This window comes from Micropterus salmoides, unplaced genomic scaffold (genome assembly GCF_014851395.1).
Source record: "Micropterus salmoides isolate LMB-PRFRI ecotype aquatic unplaced genomic scaffold, ASM1485139v1 Ms_hic_scaffold_468, whole genome shotgun sequence".
NCBI lineage: Eukaryota > Metazoa > Chordata > Actinopteri > Centrarchiformes > Centrarchidae > Micropterus > Micropterus salmoides.
Genome location: NW_024044128.1, coordinates 35,773 through 59,763, shown reverse-complemented (window position 1 = coordinate 59,763; position 23,991 = coordinate 35,773). Strand labels below are relative to the sequence as shown.

General features: G+C 39.2%; 1 protein-coding gene, 16 non-coding genes and 1 pseudogene across 17 annotated transcripts; 1 reads left to right on the top strand and 17 right to left on the bottom strand.

The window, feature by feature from the left end:
• Window positions 1–1,436: 1,436 nt before the first annotated feature.
• LOC119888017 (runt-related transcription factor 3-like) lies at window positions 1,437–4,119 on the top strand (the record flags this gene model as incomplete). Its single annotated transcript, XM_038698504.1, has 5 exons — window positions 1,437–1,647; window positions 1,839–1,998; window positions 2,767–2,871; window positions 2,972–3,037; window positions 3,604–4,119. Coding segments are annotated over 5 exons (898 nt in total), but the record flags the coding sequence as incomplete, so codon positions are not given.
• Window positions 4,120–4,824: 705 nt separating this feature from the next.
• The window catches only part of LOC119888015, a 40,720-nt pseudogene continuing 21,553 nt past the window's right edge, over window positions 4,825–23,991 (bottom strand).
• On the bottom strand, window positions 10,754–10,864 carry trnal-caa. The gene is made up of 2 exons: window positions 10,827–10,864; window positions 10,754–10,799 (listed from the first exon to the last, which is right to left on the bottom strand). It is a non-coding gene; the product is annotated as a tRNA-Leu (tRNA).
• Window positions 11,777–11,887, bottom strand: trnal-caa. Its single transcript has 2 exons — window positions 11,850–11,887; window positions 11,777–11,822 (listed from the first exon to the last, which is right to left on the bottom strand). It is a non-coding gene; the product is annotated as a tRNA-Leu (tRNA).
• Window positions 12,479–12,589, bottom strand: trnal-caa. Its single transcript has 2 exons — window positions 12,552–12,589; window positions 12,479–12,524 (listed from the first exon to the last, which is right to left on the bottom strand). It is a non-coding gene; the product is annotated as a tRNA-Leu (tRNA).
• Window positions 12,827–12,936, bottom strand: trnal-caa. The gene is made up of 2 exons: window positions 12,899–12,936; window positions 12,827–12,872 (listed from the first exon to the last, which is right to left on the bottom strand). It is a non-coding gene; the product is annotated as a tRNA-Leu (tRNA).
• trnal-caa lies at window positions 14,143–14,254 on the bottom strand. Its single transcript has 2 exons — window positions 14,216–14,254; window positions 14,143–14,188 (listed from the first exon to the last, which is right to left on the bottom strand). It is a non-coding gene; the product is annotated as a tRNA-Leu (tRNA).
• trnal-caa lies at window positions 15,136–15,246 on the bottom strand. Its single transcript has 2 exons — window positions 15,209–15,246; window positions 15,136–15,181 (listed from the first exon to the last, which is right to left on the bottom strand). It is a non-coding gene; the product is annotated as a tRNA-Leu (tRNA).
• Window positions 16,456–16,566, bottom strand: trnal-caa. The gene is made up of 2 exons: window positions 16,529–16,566; window positions 16,456–16,501 (listed from the first exon to the last, which is right to left on the bottom strand). It is a non-coding gene; the product is annotated as a tRNA-Leu (tRNA).
• trnal-caa lies at window positions 17,479–17,589 on the bottom strand. The gene is made up of 2 exons: window positions 17,552–17,589; window positions 17,479–17,524 (listed from the first exon to the last, which is right to left on the bottom strand). It is a non-coding gene; the product is annotated as a tRNA-Leu (tRNA).
• trnal-caa lies at window positions 18,468–18,578 on the bottom strand. Its single transcript has 2 exons — window positions 18,541–18,578; window positions 18,468–18,513 (listed from the first exon to the last, which is right to left on the bottom strand). It is a non-coding gene; the product is annotated as a tRNA-Leu (tRNA).
• Window positions 19,784–19,894, bottom strand: trnal-caa. The gene is made up of 2 exons: window positions 19,857–19,894; window positions 19,784–19,829 (listed from the first exon to the last, which is right to left on the bottom strand). It is a non-coding gene; the product is annotated as a tRNA-Leu (tRNA).
• Window positions 20,812–20,922, bottom strand: trnal-caa. Its single transcript has 2 exons — window positions 20,885–20,922; window positions 20,812–20,857 (listed from the first exon to the last, which is right to left on the bottom strand). It is a non-coding gene; the product is annotated as a tRNA-Leu (tRNA).
• trnal-caa lies at window positions 21,515–21,625 on the bottom strand. Its single transcript has 2 exons — window positions 21,588–21,625; window positions 21,515–21,560 (listed from the first exon to the last, which is right to left on the bottom strand). It is a non-coding gene; the product is annotated as a tRNA-Leu (tRNA).
• On the bottom strand, window positions 22,219–22,329 carry trnal-caa. Its single transcript has 2 exons — window positions 22,292–22,329; window positions 22,219–22,264 (listed from the first exon to the last, which is right to left on the bottom strand). It is a non-coding gene; the product is annotated as a tRNA-Leu (tRNA).
• Window positions 22,600–22,710, bottom strand: trnal-caa. Its single transcript has 2 exons — window positions 22,673–22,710; window positions 22,600–22,645 (listed from the first exon to the last, which is right to left on the bottom strand). It is a non-coding gene; the product is annotated as a tRNA-Leu (tRNA).
• Window positions 22,987–23,097, bottom strand: trnal-caa. The gene is made up of 2 exons: window positions 23,060–23,097; window positions 22,987–23,032 (listed from the first exon to the last, which is right to left on the bottom strand). It is a non-coding gene; the product is annotated as a tRNA-Leu (tRNA).
• Window positions 23,690–23,800, bottom strand: trnal-caa. Its single transcript has 2 exons — window positions 23,763–23,800; window positions 23,690–23,735 (listed from the first exon to the last, which is right to left on the bottom strand). It is a non-coding gene; the product is annotated as a tRNA-Leu (tRNA).

Here is a 23,991-nt window from a genome sequence, read left to right as displayed (position 1 = left end):
TCAGTAAAAACGAACATTATAACCTTATGAACAATTTATTAAAGTGGTTTTGGTTAAGCTTGGTGCTCTTATTAGACTGACAACTGGTGGTCTGAGTGTTAAAATCTTTAAGATGTGAAATCCAACAAAAAGACACAATCACTGTTCAAAATGCAGTCTGTAATGTGCATTTTGGGCTTTTGGGATCATTTAACCAAAACAAAACTAGTCCGCTGTGTAGGACAGAACAGAAGCCGAGAGCCTAAAATAACAATATAGCAGAACAGACATGAAGCAAATCAACACACACAATATATATACACACATATACAGAGGGAACAGGTGGTGTGACCGCAGTAACTTCCCCTCCGCCAGTAAAATCTGAATGACAATACAGCGCAGTTCCCTCCTATTCAAACACTGCGGTGAGAAAAACACAATGCAGAAAACGAGAGGAGCAACAGAGAACCAGAGAGGCGGAGAGAGAGTTTAAATCCTCACCAAAGTCGTTCAAGAAAAACGCTGCTGCTGCTCCTGTTGTTTACACTTTTCTGGGTGTTTTTCGGCGCGATTTGATGACGTAAATCGGCTCAGAAAGTGCGGGGTTTTTTGGTAGTTGTAGTTTTCTACACTTTCTGGTCATGAAACGTCCTCTCAGTTTCCCCACGGTTGTTGAAACTCTTAAAGGTTTTATTTATTTATTTATTTATTGAGAAAACACCAGCTGGACGAGGGATGAGCTATAATTAGTGGTGAACAAGGGGAACAACACTTTGCTGCAACTTTGTCCAAATTAGCAAGCAAGGAGGAGGGTACCAGCATGCTAGGCTAATTAAATATTTCAACTAGGCTTAATTGTTAAATACCAGTTTTAAAAAAGCAAAAGACTTCTTACCAACGTGGTTTTAGACTGAGGAATTGCAATTCAAGTCATATTTCACAGACATACATTTTTAACATGTATTTAAACCTATGAATTAAATTATCTTTTTGTTAATAAAGGTGGTAGCAGCACTGATGAAGTCTTGCTTGACCTTAATATCAGGTTAAAAGCTGAGTTTTAGTCCCTACAGGGAAAGATGTGTCAGACCACAGTGAGGGAAAATATTTCACCATTAGATCACTGATTCAAAAGAAAGTTTGATATCTAAGTTAAACATTTAAGGTTTATGGTAAACCATCGTCATTGGGAACTGTGCATAGTCTGGCTTGGAAAAGTAAGATATAGCCTACAAAGCAGACGTCTTATTCTTTTTCCTCTGCCTTCCTTCATTCACCTTCAAGCTTTTTTATTGCTGGATTACAAAGATTAGTGTGTGAATGCAGGTTTTTTTTAATTAATTAATTTGTATCATGTCTTTATACAGTTATGGTCTACTACATGAATTTAGATTTAGAAACAGACACATTAAAGACAGATATCTGGCTGCCATTTCAGAGGACTGAGCAAAAAAAAGAAAGACAAAGGTAGAAAAATCTTTCTATTGTTCCCTCTCAGATCCTGTTTTAAAACGTCGGCCAGCAACATCACCCACCGGCCGCCAACTGGAGGACCAGCGCAGCACAGCACCACCCAGAGGCCTGGTACAGACCGACAGCCCAAACTTCCTCTGCAGTGGCCTGCCGCAGCACTGGAGGTGTAACAAGACCCTGCCGAGAACCTTCACTGTGAGCATCTATCTATCTATCTATCTCCCATCTCTCATTGAGACTGGCTTCAGTTTATAATGTCAAAGGTCATCAGAGGTCAGTGGGACATTTTGCCCTGATCCTTCCAGGCTGACCATTTTCCTCAGACTCTTTACAAATCCCCTTTTTCAAAGTTAAAGGACCAGTCCTGACTTTTTTCCATCCTCCAGGTTGTCGCCCTAGGCAATGACGTGCCAGACGGCGTTGCTGTCACAGTGATGGCTGGCAATGAAGAAAATAGCAGCGCTGAGCTACGCAACGCCACAGCAACCATGAAGCAAGGCTACGCCCACTTTAATGACCTCCGCTTCATAGGTCGCAGCGGGAGAGGTAAATAGACAGATACACTACTGATACAATAATTAAATACATAAACAGAGTATCAGAAGCTTGTGATGGGGCGCTGCAAAGTGGCCGGTTATGAGGTTCGAGTCACACTGGAGGGTCAACACATTGAAGAAAAACAGTAGCTACCCCATTGATTTTGACCTTTTGTAATTGAAATGTCTTCCCTCACACATAAATTAGGCATTTTGTCTTGATCTTCTCTCCAATATGGTGGGATGTGCCATTAGACGTTTGCCACTTTCTCTTACAACACCTCTAACATGCACTTCCTGTGCTCCTTTTCTTCTGTCTCCTTACAATTATCTAGCATTGATTGCACCATTGTTAACTCTTACTTCTTCCCCTAGGTATTTACCCCATTGATGCACTAATAGCTTTTACTAGTATCTATTGTTGCTCTCAGATCTCTTACTGTACTGATGTTTGTTTGTTGTTCCTCAAATGTAAGTCGCTTTGAATAAAAGCAAATAATTAATGTAAATGTAGAAGGATAAACAGAAGGAAGACAGGAATGCTTGTCCTATTCAATCAGAAATTTATTAGTATCAATCTTGTGACCATCAGTCAAGTTTATTTATATAATCTAAAATTAAAAGTTTCTCCTCCATTGCAGTAAATTTTTTCCAACATTTGACACCCTCTATACTTAGGGAAAACTGACTTGATTTAACTTTAAACAGCCTGTTACACTTACCATAACAAGCCACCCTATGTAATTATATTGTTGTGTGTGTGTGTTATTCTTTTTAGGCAAGAGTTTCACGCTCTCCATCAATGTGCTGACCTCGCCTCCTCAAATCGCCACCTTACACAGAGCCATCAAGGTGACTGTGGACGGACAGCGGCTGCCAAGACGTCAGTGCACACCAGAGAAAATGATAGGATGGGTTTATCCAAGCTTTCAGTCAGAAGTACCATCTTCTTCCCTGTCTCTCTCTCTCTCTCTCTCTCTCAGGGCAGAGGCAGAAGGAGGTGAAGTCAGGAGTGTTCAGGTCATCCTGCAGCGGCACTGCATCATCAGGTATGAGAAGAGGGACGGTATTTAAATCCCGACAAACCATGTCAGTGTGAACTTTCACATACAGGACTGCAAATATGGAACAGTGTGCACATGTGTAGTGTCTCCACAGAAGCATGTTTCAACCTTTATTTTTTTATCAAACAGAGCAGAACACACTATATTTCCAAGTACAAAGAGTGAAATAACAGAAAATACCTCATAAAGTAACTCAAAACTGCACTACAGTAGTTTAATAAATACATACTATGACTGAAGGAAATGGAAAATTGATAATAGCAGCAATTTATTTTAAATAGCAACCAACTAAAGTAGAAAATAATGGAAAACAAATGTGCTCAACAAATAAAATTCAAGGTCCACTTAGCTTTTTGCCTGACCTTTCGACCGCATCTCACGTGTTCAGCTGTTATAACGATGGGTAACAAAGAAATTGGACTAACTCCATCTGCTGAAGACCATTTGATGTAGTTGAAAGCTCTGGAAAAAAACAGCAGTCCTTAAAGTAAGTTCATTTTAGTCAAAGGTCAAGAATGGACTGTCATGCTGTTGATGTTGTCTCTCTCCAGATTGTAGGTCCTTTTCCTCCACCCTGTGGACCAACGATTCTACGTTCCTGGGCCAGGTGAACTCGTTGACTTCCTCCTTCACTCCAAGTCCCAGAATGCACCACCTGCCTGCGCTCTCCTACTCCACCCAGCACACACCCTACAGCTCCTACCTGTCTTCTGCTCCTCCTCCTCCTCCTCCTCCCCCTCCGCTGAGCCACAGTGGTCCGTTCCAGCCGGGCAGCTTCTACTACGGACCGAACCAACAGCTCCAAACAACAGGGGAGGACCGCAATGTTGTCGCAGCACTGACCAATTATATTGAAGGGGCGTGTCTTTCCATAAGAGGGGAAGAGCCTGTCTGGAGACCTTATTGATGATCAAATATTTCACTGTTTTTTGGAAAGTTTTACTTTATTTTCACTCTTGGACTCTCTAAAATAAAAAAAATTAACTTCTCTGTTGTTTGTCAGCAACTGTAACTTCTGTGTACTACGGTGATTATGCTGTTCTTATTTACTGTAATGCATTATGTATTTATTTGATGTTTATTATTATTTAATACTTCTACATATACAATGGGTTAAACAATAAATTAATAATCTTATTAAATTCATGTAGCAGCAGTCAGGATTTCACAAATACTTTGTTGTACAATAGTTGTGTTTATTAAAGCAACAGTGTAAAAAAACATTAACTTCAAAACCTGGATACCCTAAATATAATATCTCATTAACAATTAAACAATTAACCCTAAATCAAACTCCTATTATGACAATATAGAAAGCAAACTGTTGTGTAAAGTAGATTCATATGAGATGTGGTGAAACTATAAAAATGTTGTCAGGAAGATAGGGTTACCTCTACTCTACCTCTGTACTTAAGATTAAAAGGATCCGTGTCACTCAATGAATACACTTTATGTTTTATATAACTGCGGACCACTTTTCAAAGTACCAAATATGGGTTTTCTCCAGGCAGAAACTTTTTTTTAATGAAGTCTGAACTTGCAGAGACTTAAACTTGCTTGAGAAAAGTAATCATCCAGCACAATATGTGTTTACTGAGCTTTATTCATTTATTGCCTAAGTTGCAATATTATCTGATGATAATGGAAGTACAAAATAAACTGTTTTTTTTATGTGTTCTGCTGTTTGCATAAAACAAATAAATTGTGTTTTGTGTAATTGTGGGGCCACGTTTGTACATCAGCTGGGTGAATAAGCTCAGTCTGTGGGGGAGTTAGCTCGGGAACCACACGGTTGCACACTGTTAAAGGTGCCCCTGAGAAAGGCCCTGAACCGCTAACAGCTCCCCGGGCGCTGCGCAAAGGCAGCTCCTTATTAGGAGGTGAAAATGCAGAGGACACATTCTGCATTCATTGCACTGTGTGTAAAATTGTATGCGGCCAAATTAAGTTGATTATGGCGGGATTATGTAGTGAGAGTACTTTGAGTAATGAGTGAAAAGGAGACTACTGTATAATGGATTACATCTTCCCACCACAGCAGCAGTTCAGTGTTGACTGTCCACCTGTAAAGTGCTGAGTTCAGCCACTCTTTTGCTCCACTCTTCTTCTGTCATTTCTTCTTCTTCTCCTTCTTTAACATCCTCCTCTACATGATGCTCTCCTGAAACACAGATGACCATGTTACAAAGATAAAAAGAAAAATATCACCAGCTGCCTAGCAGTGAGGGAAACCTAAACTCTCTAAAATCTAGAAGCAGCCAAATGTATCTACCCAAATTATTACAATATCCAAATTAAAGTCCTCACCGGTGCAGGTCAGAGCGGTGCAGACCCAGTTTCCACAGGCACACACACACTTGTTACACTCCATCTGAGTCTCAGCTCCGTCCTCGAACACTTCATCCTCCAGAGCACACTCTTCATGCACACACATAATATACAGGTAGTAAATGGGCATGTAAGAAAAACAGCAAAAACTGCTAACACAGTCTGAAAGGATTTAGCATTGTTTGTTTGGAGTTTTGTGCTGAAAAATGTGTGTGTAAAAATTAAATTATTGTAAAATTAAATGTATTTGTCAGATTCAGCACGGGATTATATATTTATATATGTATATATTTAATGTCTGTTTACATTTTATTTGGTCCTAGGAAAAAGAAGTCAATATGTCATTTGTCAGGATCAATCATACATACCGATGACACTCTTGTTTGAGTTTGTGTGTGTGTGATTACTTCTCTCATATGGATGGTAGGTGGGTGTCAGGCAGTTGATGAACTCAGTTAAACTCAGCTTCCAGTCTGCGTTTTCATCCGACAGCTCGATCAAAGCGTCGACACACAGAGACCTGAGAGACGGACAGAGAGTGAGTGAGCGACATTAATTAACTACTTAGACACTAAGGATTCATTTACAAAATGAGCACGTTTTTTCAGGAAATCACATTGAAAACAAAATGTGTGGTTCAGACTTTACTTGCAGCTGTGGCAGAAAAGCTGTGTTATGTTTAGGTTTTGTTATGTTGTATTTATTTTCATTAATCCGCACTCATGTGTCTAATCATTTCCTGTGTCTGTATTCTTGTTCTTTGCCCTTGATTCTTTTCTCTCTGTGTTATTTTGTAGTTTTCTGCCTGTTGTGTCTAGTCTTACTTTGTTTCCTCTCAGTGTTGATTGAAATTATCCCTTGTAACTCGTCCTGTGCCCCAGCTTTTTCCTGTGCATGGATTTTTTCCCAATATGGATTTTGTTTTTTTGTCTATTGGATCACTGCTTTTCTGTTGGTTTCTGGATTGTGGAGATACTTTGCATTTGGACTGCCTGATTTATTATTTATTTATAAATTAAAATATTTATATTTTTTTCACCATAGCTTTATTAAACGTTATGGACTGTACCTGCTCCGTCTTGGTGTCTGTATTTTGGGTCAGATCCCCTGTTTCATTGAGTTTACGCTTGGCAAAACACAACAAGATAGGGCTATCGTTTCAGTCTCAGTCTCATTTATTTTGGACAATTTCAGAAGAAACTTTGGTGTGTATAAAAGGATTACATTAAATAAAAAACAGGATGGAGATTTATTTTTCCAAATACATGGAGTCTTTTCATCGAGAAGCTTTTTGCATGTTGCTAATCCCAATATGAAGTTTTGAATCATACTTTGTACATTATGTGATGCTTAAAACCGAATATATCATGACTGTCTTACCCATGATAGTTAAACAGACCCAATGGTGGAAGGTAACTAAGCACATTTACTCAAGTACTGTATTTTGAGGCACTTTACTTTACTATATTTATTTTATTTACATTTATTTAAAATAATACAAATATAATAAAATAAATGTATTATTATGGGTTAAGAGACTTTATTGATCCCGGGAGGGATAATCACAAGCTACCCAGCATTAATGTGATGTAAACATTAATGCATCAATAATTATAATCCAATATAATTATTCAGAAAGGTGCCTTTCTGCATAATGAGTACTTTTACTTTTCACTTTAAAAAAATTCAGATGCATGTCTTTTACTTTACTTGACTTGGGAATTGTTGGGCTTCTGTAAATAACATCACAGAGTACGGTCTAGACCTGCTCTTTAATGAAAAGCACTGTGAGATAAATGTTGTTGTTAATTGGGCGCTATATAAATAAAATTGAATTGAATTGAATTGAACTTGTAGCAGAGTATTTTTACACAGTGGTATTACTGCTTTTATATACTTCGTAAAAGATCTGCGTACTTCTTCCACCACTGAACAGACCTTCTTTAACCCCCCTCCAAATTTTCTAATTCTCATAACATAACATAACATATTAACAGTTTATTTTATTACATCACACTATTGTATACCTCAGTAGCAAGTTAGTCTCCAGAGTATTAGAGTATGTGAGGTTGAGGGCCGTCTCATTATGTTTCAGGAAGCTCAGGAACTCTTTTGAATCGAGCTCAGAATCCCCGTTGTCATACGCCTGCAACACACAAACAGTTCAGTCAAACATGTCGTATTTTAAATATCTTCTTCAGTTATTCTTAAGTAGCTGGAGTACTGTTGGCTCATTACTTTATGCAAAATATGCACCTGATATCACACTTAAAAACAATATTTTTATTATATATTCGTATTTTTTGTTATTTGAAATTAAGCTCATGGTCAGTAAAACTAGTCTACTGGATAAAAACTGATGATTGTGAGAGGGAGTGAAAAGTTTTCTGACTTTGAAATACTTTTGCAGGAGGTCGTTGGCTGAGGACACATTTGAGGCCAGGTTGTCGATTCTACCTCCTCTTGAATCCACTGGATCACTCGTTCTCTGAGCCAGTCACGATCAGACAGGAAACACACGACTACACATTTAAAATAAGATGGTTAATGCAAATAAAATGGCAAAGGAAGGCTACAGTCCTTAAACTCATGAGTGTTAATACAAATTATTAACAGGAAAGGATTAATCAACAAAACATGTCTGTAATAATGCTGCAGACTTACTGGGGCTCATGTCTGTCTTTGTTGGCTTCTCTGCAAATAGAAACACACAGACCACTGTCTCAAATCACAGACTGTACACAACTTTAGCTGTTTGTACTTCAAAGGCAGAGAGCAGTAACTACAGAAGTGAAGTTGAGAACAAAAGGTTGGAAGTTTTTTTAGGTTGGATGGCAAACTTTAAAACAGATACAAAGATTCTTCCCCTCATTCTACCCAAACAACACCTAAAAAAACACAGAAACTTTAGCTTTATTATATTTTACATAGCTTTACGTATAGGAATCAAGTGTTTAGCTAAGTCTGAGTTATATCAATAGCCTATTTATATTATACATTAATTTACAATTTAATTCATTTAAGTATGTGATTTAAAGAATCACAACCAGAAAAATCACATGAAATTCACTAGTCAAAAAATGAGATAGGAGCTATCTGCTAAGCTAGCAAACTTTTTAAAAATTGATTTAGCTGCTGCCTTTTTAATTATGTGGAATAATAAACTGACTGACCAAAATGTCAGTTCATCAAAGTTTATATTTTTCCAATTACAAAAAACCTGGGGGGAAATAACTAACTAAACTTAGTTTTTGTAAGTTTAAGCCAAGGCTATCTCACAAACTAGCTTTCACTACAAAGGTAGCACTCTTATTGAAACTGTCTAGTAAGCTTTCTTTCTAAGGCCAAGAGTGCAGTAAAATGACACATTTCTATGGCATAATATTTCTAACTCTAACACAGATAAGCCAGATCAAGGTCGCGTGTGCACTGACCCGGACAGTGTCCTTTGTGCTCTGCATGTATCTTGGTCTGAGTGATGCAGGCGTCTCTGTGCAGCTCACAGTGGTTTATATAGGATCTGCCGTTACTGCCACACACCCAGTGCTCCGTCATGTTACACCGCTGCAGAGAAAAGAGGGGATCATCAGAGGTTTCCCAAAAAATGGCCTACACAACAAAACTTAAGGTGTGAAACTAGATTTATGAGAGCACAGTCTGATGTCCACTGCAGGGCCTAGTGATCGGTCAAAACATAATTTATTGATGAACAATGTATGTGTTTGTGGATGTAATAATTCAGTATGTGTGAGCAAATGCATAAATTATATGTGTTTTCAGTTACTATTGACTATTTATGTATCATCAAGGTAATCAGTGTTTTTATTATACTGTGTTACACTGTGTACTTTTGCCATTGCAACATAGGCTAATAAATGTTTATACAAATTTCATTTGAATTTTAGAGAGAGAGACAGATGACAGATCAATAAAGAGGAACAGGTAATGAGACTTTAGGTATACAGTTATAAGGAGTGGTAATTTCTCACTGTTGTCTTTATTTCTGCCCTCCTTTTGTCCCTTCATTATTTCTTAATCTATTCTTTCTATTAGTTTTTGCTCTTCCTCACTCCTTTTCATACATTTTTTTCTTTTCTGGTCAGTCAGTGTAAATAAATCCAATATATAAGACCTTAAGTATCTTCAGTAAAGATACAAAGTCAAATCAGGTATTGTTTTACTACAAACAGTAAAATGCAAATAGGGTTTAACAATATTATTTGTGTGAATGTTTCCACTTTAAATACTTTAGTAACAAGTCTACAGCTAGCAGCTCTACACAGCGCTGCTTTGAGCTACATGTTCAGGCCGGTCGGTTTGAACAAGTGTAACGACGAGGTATTCAGTAGCTTTACCTGTAAACAGCGACAGACCGGCTCTCCTCTGTCGCTCGATACACACTCTCGACCTGCGCCGCAGAAAGTCCTGTCACACACTGACTGATCCTAAAGCACAGAGAGAGAAATATTCCTGATTTATAAGGTAAACCATGAAAAGAAATGAGAAGTGTGTGTGTGTGTGTTTCAGACTCCAGATGGTGACCTAAGACCTCCCACTGGGGGAGACACATGCCGTTTTGAATGACAAAAGACTCTCTCAACACACACGCTTTTTATTAGTGAGGCAGCTGGACAGCGGTACAGCTCATTTTGAGGGTTTCTTTCTTTGGTCATCATTCCTGTCAGCTGTAGACATTTTACTCACCAAATTAATTTACTTAGAACTTTTTTTACACAGATTTACTTTGCAGTTCAAAACTGTGTCAGGAGTGGGATTTGAACCCACGCCTCCATTTGGAGACGAGAATTCCCTTTGATCAGGAAGGAGTTGATCCTTGAGTCTGGCGCCTTAGACCACTCGGCCATCTGAGTTTCTCTCTGTGTGTGTTTACTAACTATTGGTAAGAATTTCCCCTTGCTGCATAAAATGATTTTGCACCAGTGTTGGCGGATTCAAAATACTCTGTATACCAACTCTGCTGCTTTAAATTGCGTCCAAAAGAAGAAAAAAAGAGTTAAACTTGTTGTTATGCCGACAATCACAGTTCAAAACTGTGTCAGGAGTGGGATTTGAACCCACGCCTCCATTTGGAGACCATCCTGACAACTACGGAGGAGACAAAAAGAATACGTAACACTAATTTGACCCACTTTATCGTAAAACCACCTTTATGAATTTGGCTCCACATCAAGTGTCTCTCTCTGTGTGTTTACTAACTATTGGTAAGAATTTCCCCTTGCTGCATAAAATGATTTTGCACCAGTGTTGGCGGATTCAAAATACTCTGTATACCAACTCTGCTGCTTTAAATTGCGTCCAAAAGAAAAAAAGAGTTAAACTTGTTGTTATGCCGACAATCACAGTTCAAAACTGTGTCAGGAGTGGGATTTGAACCCACGCCTCCATTTGGAGACCAGAATTCCCTTTGATCAGGAAGGAGTTGATCCTTGAGTCTGGCGCCTTAGACCACTCGGCCATCCTGACAACTACAGAGGTGTCATAAAGAATACGTAACACTAATTTGACCTATCTTGTCGTAAAACCACCTTTATGAATTTGGCTCCACATCAAGTGTCTCTCTCTGTGTGTTTACTAACTATTGGTAAGAATTTCCCCTTGCTGCATAAAATGATTTTGCAACCAGTGTTGGCGGATTCAAAATACTCTGTATACCAACTCTGCTGCTTTAAATTGCTTCCAAAAGAAAAAAAAGAGTTAAACTTGTTGTTATGCCGACAATCACAGTTCAAAACTGTGTCAGGAGTGGGATTTGAACCCACGCCTCCATTTGGAGACCATCCTGACAACTACGGAGGAGACAAAAAGAATACGTAACACTAATTTGACCCACTTTATCGTAAAACCACGTTTATGAATTTGGCTCCACATCAAGTTCTCTCTCTGTGTGTTTACTAACTCTTGGTAAGAATTTCCCCTTGCTGCATAAAATGATTTTGCACCAGTGTTGGCGGATTCAAAATACTCTGTATACCAACTCTGCTGCTTTAAATTGCGTCCAAAAGAAAAAAAAGAGTTAAACTTGTTGTTATGCCGACAATCACAGTTCAAAACTGTGTCAGGAGTGGGATTTGAACCCACGCCTCCATTTGGAGACCATCCTGACAACTACGGAGGAGACAAAAAGAATACGTAACACTAATTTGACCCATTTTATCGTAAAACCACGTTTATGAATTTGGCTCCACATCAAGTGTCTCTCTCTGTGTGTTTACTAACTATTGGTAAGAATTTCCCCTTGCTGCATAAAATGATTTTGCACCAGTGTTGGCGGATTCAAAATACTCTGTATACCAACTCTGCTGCTTTAAATTGCGTCCAAAAGAAGAAAAAAAGAGTTAAACTTGTTGTTATGCCGACAATCACAGTTCAAAAATGTGTCAGGAGTGGGATTTGAACCCACGCCTCCATTTGGAGACCAGAATTCCCTTTGATCAGGAAGGAGTTGATCCTTGAGTCTGGCGCCTTAGACCACTCGGCCATCCGGACAACTACAGAGGTGTCATAAAGAATACGTAACACTAATTTGACCTATCTTGTCGTAAAACCACCTTTATGAATTTGGCTCCACATCAAGTGTCTCTCTCTGTGTGTTTACTAACTATTGGTAAGAATTTCCCCTTGCTGCATAAAATGATTTTGCAACCAGTGTTGGCGGATTCAAATACTCTGTATACCAACTCTGCTGCTTTAAATTGCTTCCAAAAGAAAAAAAGAGTTAAACTTGTTGTTATGCCGACAATCACAGTTCAAAACTGTGTCAGGAGTGGGATTTGAACCCACGCCTCCATTTGGAGACCATCCTGACAACTACGGAGGAGACAAAAAGAATACGTAACACTAATTTGACCCACTTTATCGTAAAACCACCTTTATGAATCTGGCTCCACATCAAGTTTCTCTCTCATTATGTGTTTACTAACTATTGGTAAGAATTTCCCCTTGCTGCATAAAATGATTTTGCACCAGTGTTGGCGGATTCAAAATACTCTGTATACCAACTCTGCTGCTTTAAATTGCGTCCAAAAGAAAAAAAAGAGTTAAACTTGTTGTTATGCCGACAATCACAGTTCAAAACTGTGTCAGGAGTGGGATTTGAACCCACGCCTCCATTTGGAGACCAGAATTCCCTTTAATCAGGAAGGAGTTGATCCTTGAGTCTGGCGCCTTAGACCACTCGGCCATCCTGACAACTACAGAGGTGTCAAAAGAATACGTAACACTAATTTGACCTATCTTGTCGTAAAACCACCTTTATGAATTTGGCTCCACATCAAGTGTCTCTCTCTGTGTGTTTACTAACTATTGGTAAGAATTTCCCCTTGCTGCATAAAATGATTTTGCACCAACTCTGCTGCTTTAAATTGCTTCCAAAAGAAAAAAAAGAGTTAAACTTGTTGTTATGCTGACAATCACAGTTCAAAACTGTGTCAGGAGTGGGATTTGAACCCACGTCTCCATTTGGAGACCAGAATTCCCTTTGATCAGGAAGGAGTGTTCCTTGAGTCTGGCGCCTTAGACCACTCGGCCATCCTGACAACTACAGAGGTGTCAAAAGAATACGTAACACTAATTTGACCTATCTTGTCGTAAAACCACCTTTATGAATTTGGCTCCACATCAAGTGTCTCTCTCTGTGTGTTTACTAACTATTGGTAAGAATTTCCCCTTGCTGCATAAAATGATTTTGCACCAACTCTGCTGCTTTAAATTGCTTCCAAAAGAAAAAAAAGAGTTAAACTTGTTGTTATGCTGACAATCACAGTTCAAAACTGTGTCAGGAGTGGGATTTGAACCCACGCCTCCATTTGGAGACCATCCTGTCAACTACGGAGGAGACGAAAAGAATACGTAACACTAATTTGACCCACTTTATCGTAAAACCACCTTTATGAATTTGGCTCCACATCAAGTTCTCTCTCTCCATTATGTGTTTACTAACTATTGGTAAGAATTTCCCCTTGCTGCATAAAATGATTTTGCAACCAGTGTTGGCGGATTCAAAATACTCTGTATACCAACTCTGCTGCTTTAAATTGCTTCCAAAAGAAAAAAAAGAGTTAAACTTGTTGTTATGCCGACAATCACAGTTCAAAACTGTGTCAGGAGTGGGATTTGAACCCACGCCTCCATTTGGAGACCATCCTATCAACTACGGAGGAGACGAAAAGAATACGTAACACTAATTTGACCCATTTTATCGTAAAACCACCTTTATGAATTTGGCTCCACATCAAGTTTCTCTCTCTCCATTATGTGTTTACTAACTATTGGTAAGAATTTCCCCTTGCTGCATAAAATGATTTTGCACCAGTGTTGGCGGATTCAAAATACTCTGTATACCAACTCTGCTGCTTTAAATTGCGTCCAAAAGAAAAAAAAGAGTTAAACTTGTTGTTATGCCGACAATCACAGTTCAAAACTGTGTCAGGAGTGGGATTTGAACCCACGCCTCCATTTGGAGACCATCCTGACAACTACGGAGGAGACAAAAAGAATATGTAACACTAATTTGACCCATTTATCGTAAAACCACGTTTATGAATTTGGCTCCACATCAAGTGTCTCTCTCTGTGTGTTTACTAACTATTGGTAAGAATTTCCCCTTGCTGCATAAAATGATTTTGCACCAGTGTTGGCGGATTCAAAATACTCTGTATACCAACTCTGCTGCTTTAAATTGCGTCCAAAAGAAAAAAAAGAGTTAAACTTGTTGTTATGCCGACAATCACAGTTCAAAACTGTGTCAGGAGTGGGATTTGAACCCACGCCTCCATTTGGAGACCAGAATTCCCTTTGATCAGGAAGGAGTTGATCCTTGAGTCTGGCGCCTTAGACCACTCGGCCATCCTGAACACTACAGAGGTGTCAAAAGAATACGTAACACTAATTTGACCTATCTTGTCGTAAAACCACCTTTATGAATTTGGCTCCACATCAAGTGTCTCTCTCTGTGTGTTTACTAACTATTGGTAAGAATTTCCCCTTGCTGCATAAAATGATTTTGCACCAACTCTGCTGCTTTAAATTGCTTCCAAAAGAAAAAAAAGAGTTAAACTTGTTGTTATGCCGACAATCACAGTTCAAAACTGTGTCAGGAGTGGGATTTGAACCCACGCCTCCATTTGGAGACCATCCTGTCAACTACGGAGGAGACGAAAAGAATACGTAACACTAATTTGACCCACTTTATCGTAAAACCACCTTTATGAATTTGGCTCCACATCAAGTTTCTCTCTCTCCATTATGTGTTTACTAACTATTGGTAAGAATTTCCCCTTGCTGCATAAAATGATTTTGCACCAGTGTTGGCGGATTCAAAATACTCTGTATACCAACTCTGCTGCTTTAAATTGCGTCCAAAAGAAAAAAAAGAGTTAAACTTGTTGTTATGCCGACAATCACAGTTCAAAACTGTGTCAGGAGTGGGATTTGAACCCACGCCTCCATTTGGAGACCATCCTGTCAACTACGGAGGAGACGAAAAGAATACGTAACACTAATTTGACCCACTTTATCGTAAAACCACGTTTATGAATTTGGCTCCACATCAAGTGTCTCTCTCTGTGTGTTTACTAACTATTGGTAAGAATTTCCCCTTGCTGCATAAAATGATTTTGCACCAGTGTTGGCGGATTCAAAATACTCTGTATACCAACTCTGCTGCTTTAAATTGCGTCCAAAAAAAAAAAAAGAGTTAAACTTGTTGTTATGCCGACAGTCACAGTTCAAAACTGTGTCAGGAGTGGGATTTGAACCCACGCCTCCATTTGGAGACCAGAATTCCCTTTGATCAGAAAGGAGCTGATCCTTGAGTCTGGCGCCTTAGACCACTCGGCCATCCTGACAACTACAGAGGTGTCAAAAAGAATACGTAACACTAATTTGACCCACTTTATCGTAAAACCACCTTTATGAATTTGGCTCCACATCAAGTTTTTCTCTCTCCATTATGTGTTTACTAACTATTGGTAAGAATTTCCCCTTGCTGCATAAAATGATTTTGCACCAACTCTGCTGCTTTAAATTGCTTCCAAAAGAAAAAAAAGAGTTAAACTTGTTGTTATGCTGACAATCACAGTTCAAAACTGTGTCAGGAGTGGGATTTGAACCCACGCCTCCATTTGGAGACCATCCTGTCAACTACGGAGGAGACGAAAAGAATACGTAACACTAATTTGACCCACTTTATCGTAAAACCACCTTTATGAATTTGGCTCCACATCAAGTTTCTCTCTCTCCATTATGTGTTTACTAACTATTGGTAAGAATTTCCCCTTGCTGCATAAAATGATTTTGCAACCAGTGTTGGCGGATTCAAAATACTCTGTATACCAACTCTGCTGCTTTAAATTGCTTCCAAAAGAAAAAAAAGAGTTAAACTTGTTGTTATGCCGACAATCACAGTTCAAAACTGTGTCAGGAGTGGGATTTGAACCCACGCCTCCATTTGGAGACCATCCTGACAACTACGGAGGAGACGAAAAGAATACGTAACACTAATTTGACCCATTTTATCGTAAAACCACCTTTATGAATTTGGCTCCACATCAAGTTTCTCTCTCTATGTGTTTACTAACTATTGGTAAGAATTTCCCCTTGCTGCATAAAATGATTTGCAACCAGTGTTGGCGGATTCAAAATACTCTGTATACCAACTCTGCTGCTTTAAATTGCTTCCAAAAGAAAAAAAAGAGTTAAACTTGTTGTTATGCCGACAATCACAGTTCAAAACTGTGTCAGGAGTGGGATTTGAACCCACGCCTCCATTTGGAGACCATCCTGACAACTACGGAGGAGACAAAAAGAATACGTAACACTAATTTGACCCATTTTATCATAAAACCACGTTTATGAATTTGGCTCCACATCAAGTGTCTCTCTCTGTGTGTTACTAACTATTGGTAAGAATTTCCCCTTGCTGCATAAAATGATTTTGCACCAGTGTTGGCGGATTCAAAATACTCTGTATACCAACTCTGCTGCTTTAAATTGCGTCCAAAAGAAGAAAAAAAGAGTTAAACTTGTTGTTATGCCGACAATCACAGTTCAAACTGTGTCAGGAGTGGGATTTGAACCCACGCCTCCATTTGGAGACCAGAATTCCCTTTGATCAGGAAGGAGTTGATCCTTGAGTCTGGCGCCTTAGACCACTCGGCCATCCTGACAACTACAGAGGTGTCAAAAAGAATACGTAACACTAATTTGACCTATCTTGTCGTAAAACCACCTTTATGAATTTGGCTCCACATCAAGTGTCTCTCTCTGTGTGTTTACTAACTATTGGTAAGAATTTCCCCTTGCTGCATAAAATGATTTTGCAACCAGTGTTGGCGGATTCAAAATACTCTGTATACCAACTCTGCTGCTTTAAATTGCTTCCAAAAGAAAAAAAAGAGTTAAACTTGTTGTTATGCCGACAATCACAGTTCAAAACTGTGTCAGGAGTGGGATTTGAACCCACGCCTCCATTTGGAGACCATCCTGTCAACTACGGAGGAGACGAAAAGAATACGTAACACTAATTTGACCCACTTTATCGTAAAACCACCTTTATGAATTTGGCTCCACATCAAGTTTCTCTCTCCATTATGTGTTTACTAACTATTGGTAAGAATTTCCCCTTGCTGCATAAAATGATTTTGCAACCAGTGTTGGCGGATTCAAAATACTCTGTATACCAACTCTGCTGCTTTAAATTGCTTCCAAAAGAAAAAAAAGAGTTAAACTTGTTGTTATGCCGACAATCACAGTTCAAAACTGTGTCAGGAGTGGGATTTGAACCCACGCCTCCATTTGGAGACCATCCTGACAACTACGGAGGAGACAAAAGAATACGTAACACTAATTTGACCCATTTTATCGTAAAACCACCTTTATGAATTTGGCTCCACATCAAGTTCTCTCTATGTGTTTACTAACTATTGGTAAGAATTTCCCCTTGCTGCATAAAATGATTTTGCACCAGTGTTGGCGGATTCAAAATACTCTGTATACCAACTCTGCTGCTTTAAATTGCGTCCAAAAGAAAAAAAAAGAGTTAAACTTGTTGTTATGCCGACAATCACAGTTCAAAACTGTGTCAGGAGTGGGATTTGAACCCACGCCTCCATTTGGAGACCAGAATTCCCTTTGATCAGGAAGGAGTTGATCCTTGAGTCTGGCGCCTTAGACCACTCGGCCATCCTGACACTACAGAGGTGTCAAAAAGAATACGTAACACTAATTTGACCTATCTTGTCGTAAAACCACCTTTATGAATTTGGCTCCACATCAAGTGTCTCTCTCTGTGTGTTACTAACTATTGGTAAGAATTTCCCCTTGCTGCATAAAATGATTTTGCACCAACTCTGCTGCTTTAAATTGCTTCCAAAAGAAAAAAAAGAGTTAAACTTGTTGTTATGCCGACAATCACAGTTCAAAACTGTGTCAGGAGTGGGATTTGAACCCACGCCTCCATTTGGAGACCATCCTGTCAACTACGGAGGAGACGAAAAGAATACGTAACACTAATTTGACCCACTTTATCGTAAAACCACCTTTATGAATTTGGCTCCACATCAAGTTTTCTCTCTCCATTATGTGTTTACTAACTATTGGTAAGAATTTCCCCTTGCTGCATAAAATGATTTTGCACCAGTGTTGGCGGATTCAAAATACTCTGTATACCAACTCTGCTGCTTTAAATTGCGTCCAAAAGAAAAAAAGAGTTAAACTTGTTGTTATGCCGACAATCACAGTTCAAAACTGTGTCAGGAGTGGGATTTGAACCCACGCCTCCATTTGGAGACCATCCTGTCAACTACGGAGGAGACGAAAAGAATACGTAACACTAATTTGACCCACTTTATCGTAAAACCACCTTTATGAATTTGGCTCCACATCAAGTTCTCTCTCTGTGTGTTTACTAACTATTGGTAAGAATTTCCCCTTGCTGCATAAAATGATTTTGCACCAGTGTTGGCGGATTCAAAATACTCTGTATACCAACTCTGCTGCTTTAAATTGCGTCCAAAAGAAAAAAAAGAGTTAAACTTGTTGTTATGCCGACAATCACAGTTCAAAACTGTGTCAGGAGTGGGATTTGAACCCACGCCTCCATTTGGAGACCAGAATTCCCTTTGATCAGGAAGGAGTTGATCCTTGAGTCTGGCGCCTTAGACCACTCGGCCATCCTGACAACTACAGAGGTGTCAAAAGAATACGTAACACTAATTTGACCCACTTTATCGTAAAACCACCTTTATGAATTTGGCTCCACATCAAGTTTCTCTCTCCATTATGTGTTTACTAACTATTGGTAAGAATTTCCCCTTGCTGCATAAAATGATTTTGCACCAACTCTGCTGCTTTAAATTGCTTCCAAAAGAAAAAAAAGAGTTAAACTTGTTGTTATGCCGACAATCACAGTTCAAAACTGTGTCAGGAGTGGGATTTGAACCCACGCCTCCATTTGGAGACCATCCTGTCAACTACGGAGGAGACAAAAGAATACGTAACACTAATTTGACCCACTTTATCGTAAAACCACCTTTATGAATTTGGCTCCACATCAAGTTTCTCTCTCCATTATGTGTTTACTAACTATTGGTAAGAATTTCCCCTTGCTGCATAAAATGATTTTGCAACCAGTGTTGGCGGATTCAAAATACTCTGTATACCAACTCTGCTGCTTTAAATTGCTTCCAAAAGAAAAAAAAGAGTTAAACTTGTTGTTATGCCGACAATCACAGTTCAAAACTGTGTCAGGAGTGGGATTTGAACCCACGCCTCCATTTGGAGACCATCCTGACAACTACGGAGGAGACGAAAAGAATACGTAACACTAATTTGACCCACTTTATCGTAAAACCACCTTTATGAATTTGGCTCCACATCAAGTTTCTCTCTCTCCATTATGTGTTTACTAACTATTGGTAAGAATTTCCCCTTGCTGCATAAAATGATTTGCAACCAGTGTTGGCGGATTCAAAATACTCTGTATACCAACTCTGCTGCTTTAAATTGCTTCCAAAAGAAAAAAAAGAGTTAAACTTGTTGTTATGCCGACAATCACAGTTCAAAACTGTGTCAGGAGTGGGATTTGAACCCACGCCTCCATTTGGAGACCATCCTGACAACTACGGAGGAGACAAAAAGAATACGTAACACTAATTTGACCCATTTTATCATAAAACCACGTTTATGAATTTGGCTCCACATCAAGTGTCTCTCTCTGTGTGTTTACTAACTATTGGTAAGAATTTCCCCTTGCTGCATAAAATGATTTTGCACCAGTGTTGGCGGATTCAAAATACTCTGTATACCAACTCTGCTGCTTTAAATTGCGTCAAAAAGAAAAAAAAAGAGTAAACTGTTGTTATGCCGACAATCACAGTTCAAATGTGTCAGGAGTGGGATTTGAACCCACGCCTCCATTTGGAGACCAGAATTCCCTTTGATCAGGAAGGAGTTGATCCTTGAGTCTGGTGCCTTAGACCACTCGGCCATCCTGACAACTACAGAGGTGTCATAAAGAATACGTAACACTAATTTGACCTATCTTGTCGTAAAACCACCTTTATGAATTTGGCTCCACATCAAGTGTCTCTCTCTGTGTGTTTACTAACTATTGGTAAGAATTTCCCCTTGCTGCATAAAATGATTTTGCAACCAGTGTTGGCGGATTCAAAATACTCTGTATACCAACTCTGCTGCTTTAAATTGCTTCCAAAAGAAAAAAAAGAGTTAAACTTGTTGTTATGCCGACAATCACAGTTCAAAACTGTGTCAGGAGTGGGATTTGAACCCACGCCTCCATTTGGAGACCATCCTGACAACTACGGAGGAGACGAAAAGAATACGTAACACTAATTTGACCCATTTATCGTAAAACCACCTTTATGAATTTGGCTCCACATCAAGTTTCTCTCTCTCCATTATGTGTTTACTAACTATTGGTAAGAATTTCCCCTTGCTGCATAAAATGATTTTGCAACCAGTGTTGGCGGATTCAAAATACTCTGTATACCAACTCTGCTGCTTTAAATTGCTTCCAAAAGAAAAAAAAGAGTTAAACTTGTTGTTATGCCGACAATCACAGTTCAAAACTGTGTCAGGAGTGGGATTTGAACCCACGCCTCCATTTGGAGACCATCCTGACAACTACGGAGGAGACAAAAAGAATACGTAACACTAATTTGACCCATTTTATCATAAAACCACGTTTATGAATTTGGCTCCACATCAAGTGTCTCTCTCTGTGTGTTTACTAACTATGGTAAGAATTTCCCCTTGCTGCATAAAATGATTTTGCACCAGTGTTGGCGGATTCAAAATACTCTGTATACCAACTCTGCTGCTTTAAATTGCGTCAAAAAGAAGAAAAAAAGAGTAAAACTAGTTGTTATGCCGACAATCACAGTTCAAAACTGTGTCAGGAGTGGGATTTGAACCCACGCCTCCATTTGGAGACCAGAATTCCCTTTGATCAGGAAGGAGTTGATCCTTGAGTCTGGCGCCTTAGACCACTCGGCCATCCTGACAACTACAGAGGTGTCAAAAAGAATACGTAACACTAATTTGACCTATCTTGTCGTAAAACCACCTTTATGAATTTGGCTCCACATCAAGTGTCTCTCTCTGTGTGTTTACTAACTATTGGTAAGAATTTCCCCTTGCTGCATAAAATGATTTTGCAACCAGTGTTGGCGGATTCAAAATACTCTGTATACAACTCTGCTGCTTTAAATTGCTTCCAAAAGAAAAAAAAGAGTTAAACTTGTTGTTATGCCGACAATCACAGTTCAAAACTGTGTCAGGAGTGGGATTTGAACCCACGCCTCCATTTGGAGACCATCCTGACAACTACGGAGGAGACAAAAAGAATACGTAACACTAATTTGACCCATTTTATCGTAAAACCACCTTTATGAATTTGGCTCCACATCAAGTGTCTCTCTCTGTGTGTTTACTAACTATTGGTAAGAATTTCCCCTTGCTGCATAAAATGATTTTGCACCAGTGTTGGCGGATTCAAAATACTCTGTATACCAACTCTGCTGCTTTAAATTGCGTCCAAAAGAGAAAAAAAAGAGTTAAACTTGTTGTTATGCCGACAATCACAGTTCAAAACTGTGTCAGGAGTGGGATTTGAACCCACGCCTCCATTTGGAGACCAGAATTCCCTTTGATCAGGAAGGAGTTGATCCTTGAGTCTGGCGCCTTAGACCACTCGGCCATCCTGACAACTACAGAGGTGTCAAAAGAATACGTAACACTAATTTGACCTATCTTGTCGTAAAACCACCTTTATGAATTTGGCTCCACATCAAGTGTCTCTCTCTGTGTGTTTACTAACTATTGGTAAGAATTTCCCCTTGCTGCATAAAATGATTTTGCAACCAGTGTTGGCGGATTCAAAATACTCTGTATACCAACTCTGCTGCTTTAAATTGCGTCAAAAAGAAAAAAAAGAGTTAAAGTTGTTGTTATGCCGACAATCACAGTTCAAAACTGTGTCAGGAGTGGGATTTGAACCCACGCCTCCATTTGGAGACCATCCTGACAACTACGGAGGAGACAAAAAGAATACGTAACACTAATTTGACCCATTTTATCATAAAACCACGTTTATGAATTTGGCTCCACATCAAGTGTCTCTCTCTGTGTGTTTACTAACTATTGGTAAGAATTTCCCCTTGCTGCATAAAATGATTTTGCACCAGTGTTGGCGGATTCAAAATACTCTGTATACCAACTCTGCTGCTTTAAATTGCGTCCAAAAGAAGAAAAAAAAGAGTTAAACTTGTTGTTATGCCGACAATCACAGTTCAAAACTGTGTCAGGAGTGGGATTTGAACCCACGCCTCCATTTGGAGACCAGAATTCCCTTTGATCAGGAAGGAGTTGATCCTTGAGTCTGGCGCCTTAGACCACTCGGCCATCCTGACAACTACAGAGGTGTCAAAAAGAATACGTAACACTAATTTGACCTATCTTGTCGTAAAACCACCTTTATGAATTTGGCTCCACATCAAGTGTCTCTCTCTGTGTGTTACTAACTATTGGTAAGAATTTCCCCTTGCTGCATAAAATGACTTTGCAACCAGTGTTGGCGGATTCAAAATACTCTGTATACCAACTCTGCTGCTTTAAATTGCGTCAAAAAGAAAAAAAAGAGTTAAACTTGTTGTTATGCCGACAATCACAGTTCAAAACTTTGTCAGGAGTGGGATTTGAACCCACGCCTCCATTTGGAGACCAGAATTCCCTTTGATCAGGAAGGAGTTGATCCTTGAGTCTGGCGCCTTAGACCACTCGGCCATCCTGACAACTACAGAGGTGTCATAAAGAATACGTAACACTAATTTGACCCACTTTATCGTAAAACCACCTTTATGAATTTGGCTCCACATCAAGTTTCTCTCTCTCCATTATGTGTTTACTAACTATTGGTAAGAATTTCCCCTTGCTGCATAAAATGATTTTGCACCAGTGTTGGCGGATTCAAAATACTCTGTATACCAACTCTGCTGCTTTAAATTGCGTCCAAAAGAAAAAAAAAGAGTTAAACTTGTTGTTATGCCGACAATCACAGTTCAAAACTGTGTCAGGAGTGGGATTTGAACCCACGCCTCCATTTGAAGACCAGAATTCCCTTTGATCAGGAAGGACTTGATCCTTGAGTCTGGCGCCTTAGACCACTCGGCCATCCTGATAACTACAGAGGTGTCACAAAGAATACGTAACACTAATTTGACCTATCTTGTCGTAAAACCACCTTTATGAATTTGGCTCCACATCAAGTGTCTCTCTCTGTGTGTTTACTAACTATTGGTAAGAATTTCCCCTTGCTGCATAAAATGATTTTGCAACCAGTGTTGGCGGATTCAAAATACTCTGTATACCAACTCTGCTGCTTTAAATTGCTTCCAAAAGAAAAAAAAGAGTTAAACTTGTTGTTATGCCGACAATCACAGTTCAAAACTGTGTCAGGAGTGGGATTTGAACCCACGCCTCCATTTGGAGACCATCCTGACAACTACGGAGGAGACAAAAAGAATACGTAACACTAATTTGACCCATTTATCATAAAACCACGTTTATGAATTTGGCTCCACATCAAGTGTCTCTCTCTGTGTGTTTACTAACTATTGGTAAGAATTTCCCCTTGCTGCATAAAATGATTTTGCACCAGTGTTGGCGGATTCAAAATACTCTGTATACCAACTCTGCTGCTTTAAATTGCGTCCAAAAGAAGAAAAAAAGAGTTAAACTTGTTGTTATGCCGACAATCACAGTTCAAAACTGTGTCAGGAGTGGGATTTGAACCCACGCCTCCATTTGGAGACCAGAATTCCCTTTGATCAGGAAGGAGTTGATCCTTGAGTCTGGCGCCTTAGACCACTCGGCCATCCTGACAACTACAGAGGTGTCAAAAGAATACGTAACACTAATTTGACCTATCTTGTCGTAAAACCACCTTTATGAATTTGGCTCCACATCAAGTGTCTCTCTCTGTGTGTTACTAACTATTGGTAAGAATTTCCCCTTGCTGCATAAAATGATTTTGCAACCAGTGTTGGCGGATTCAAAATACTCTGTATACCAAC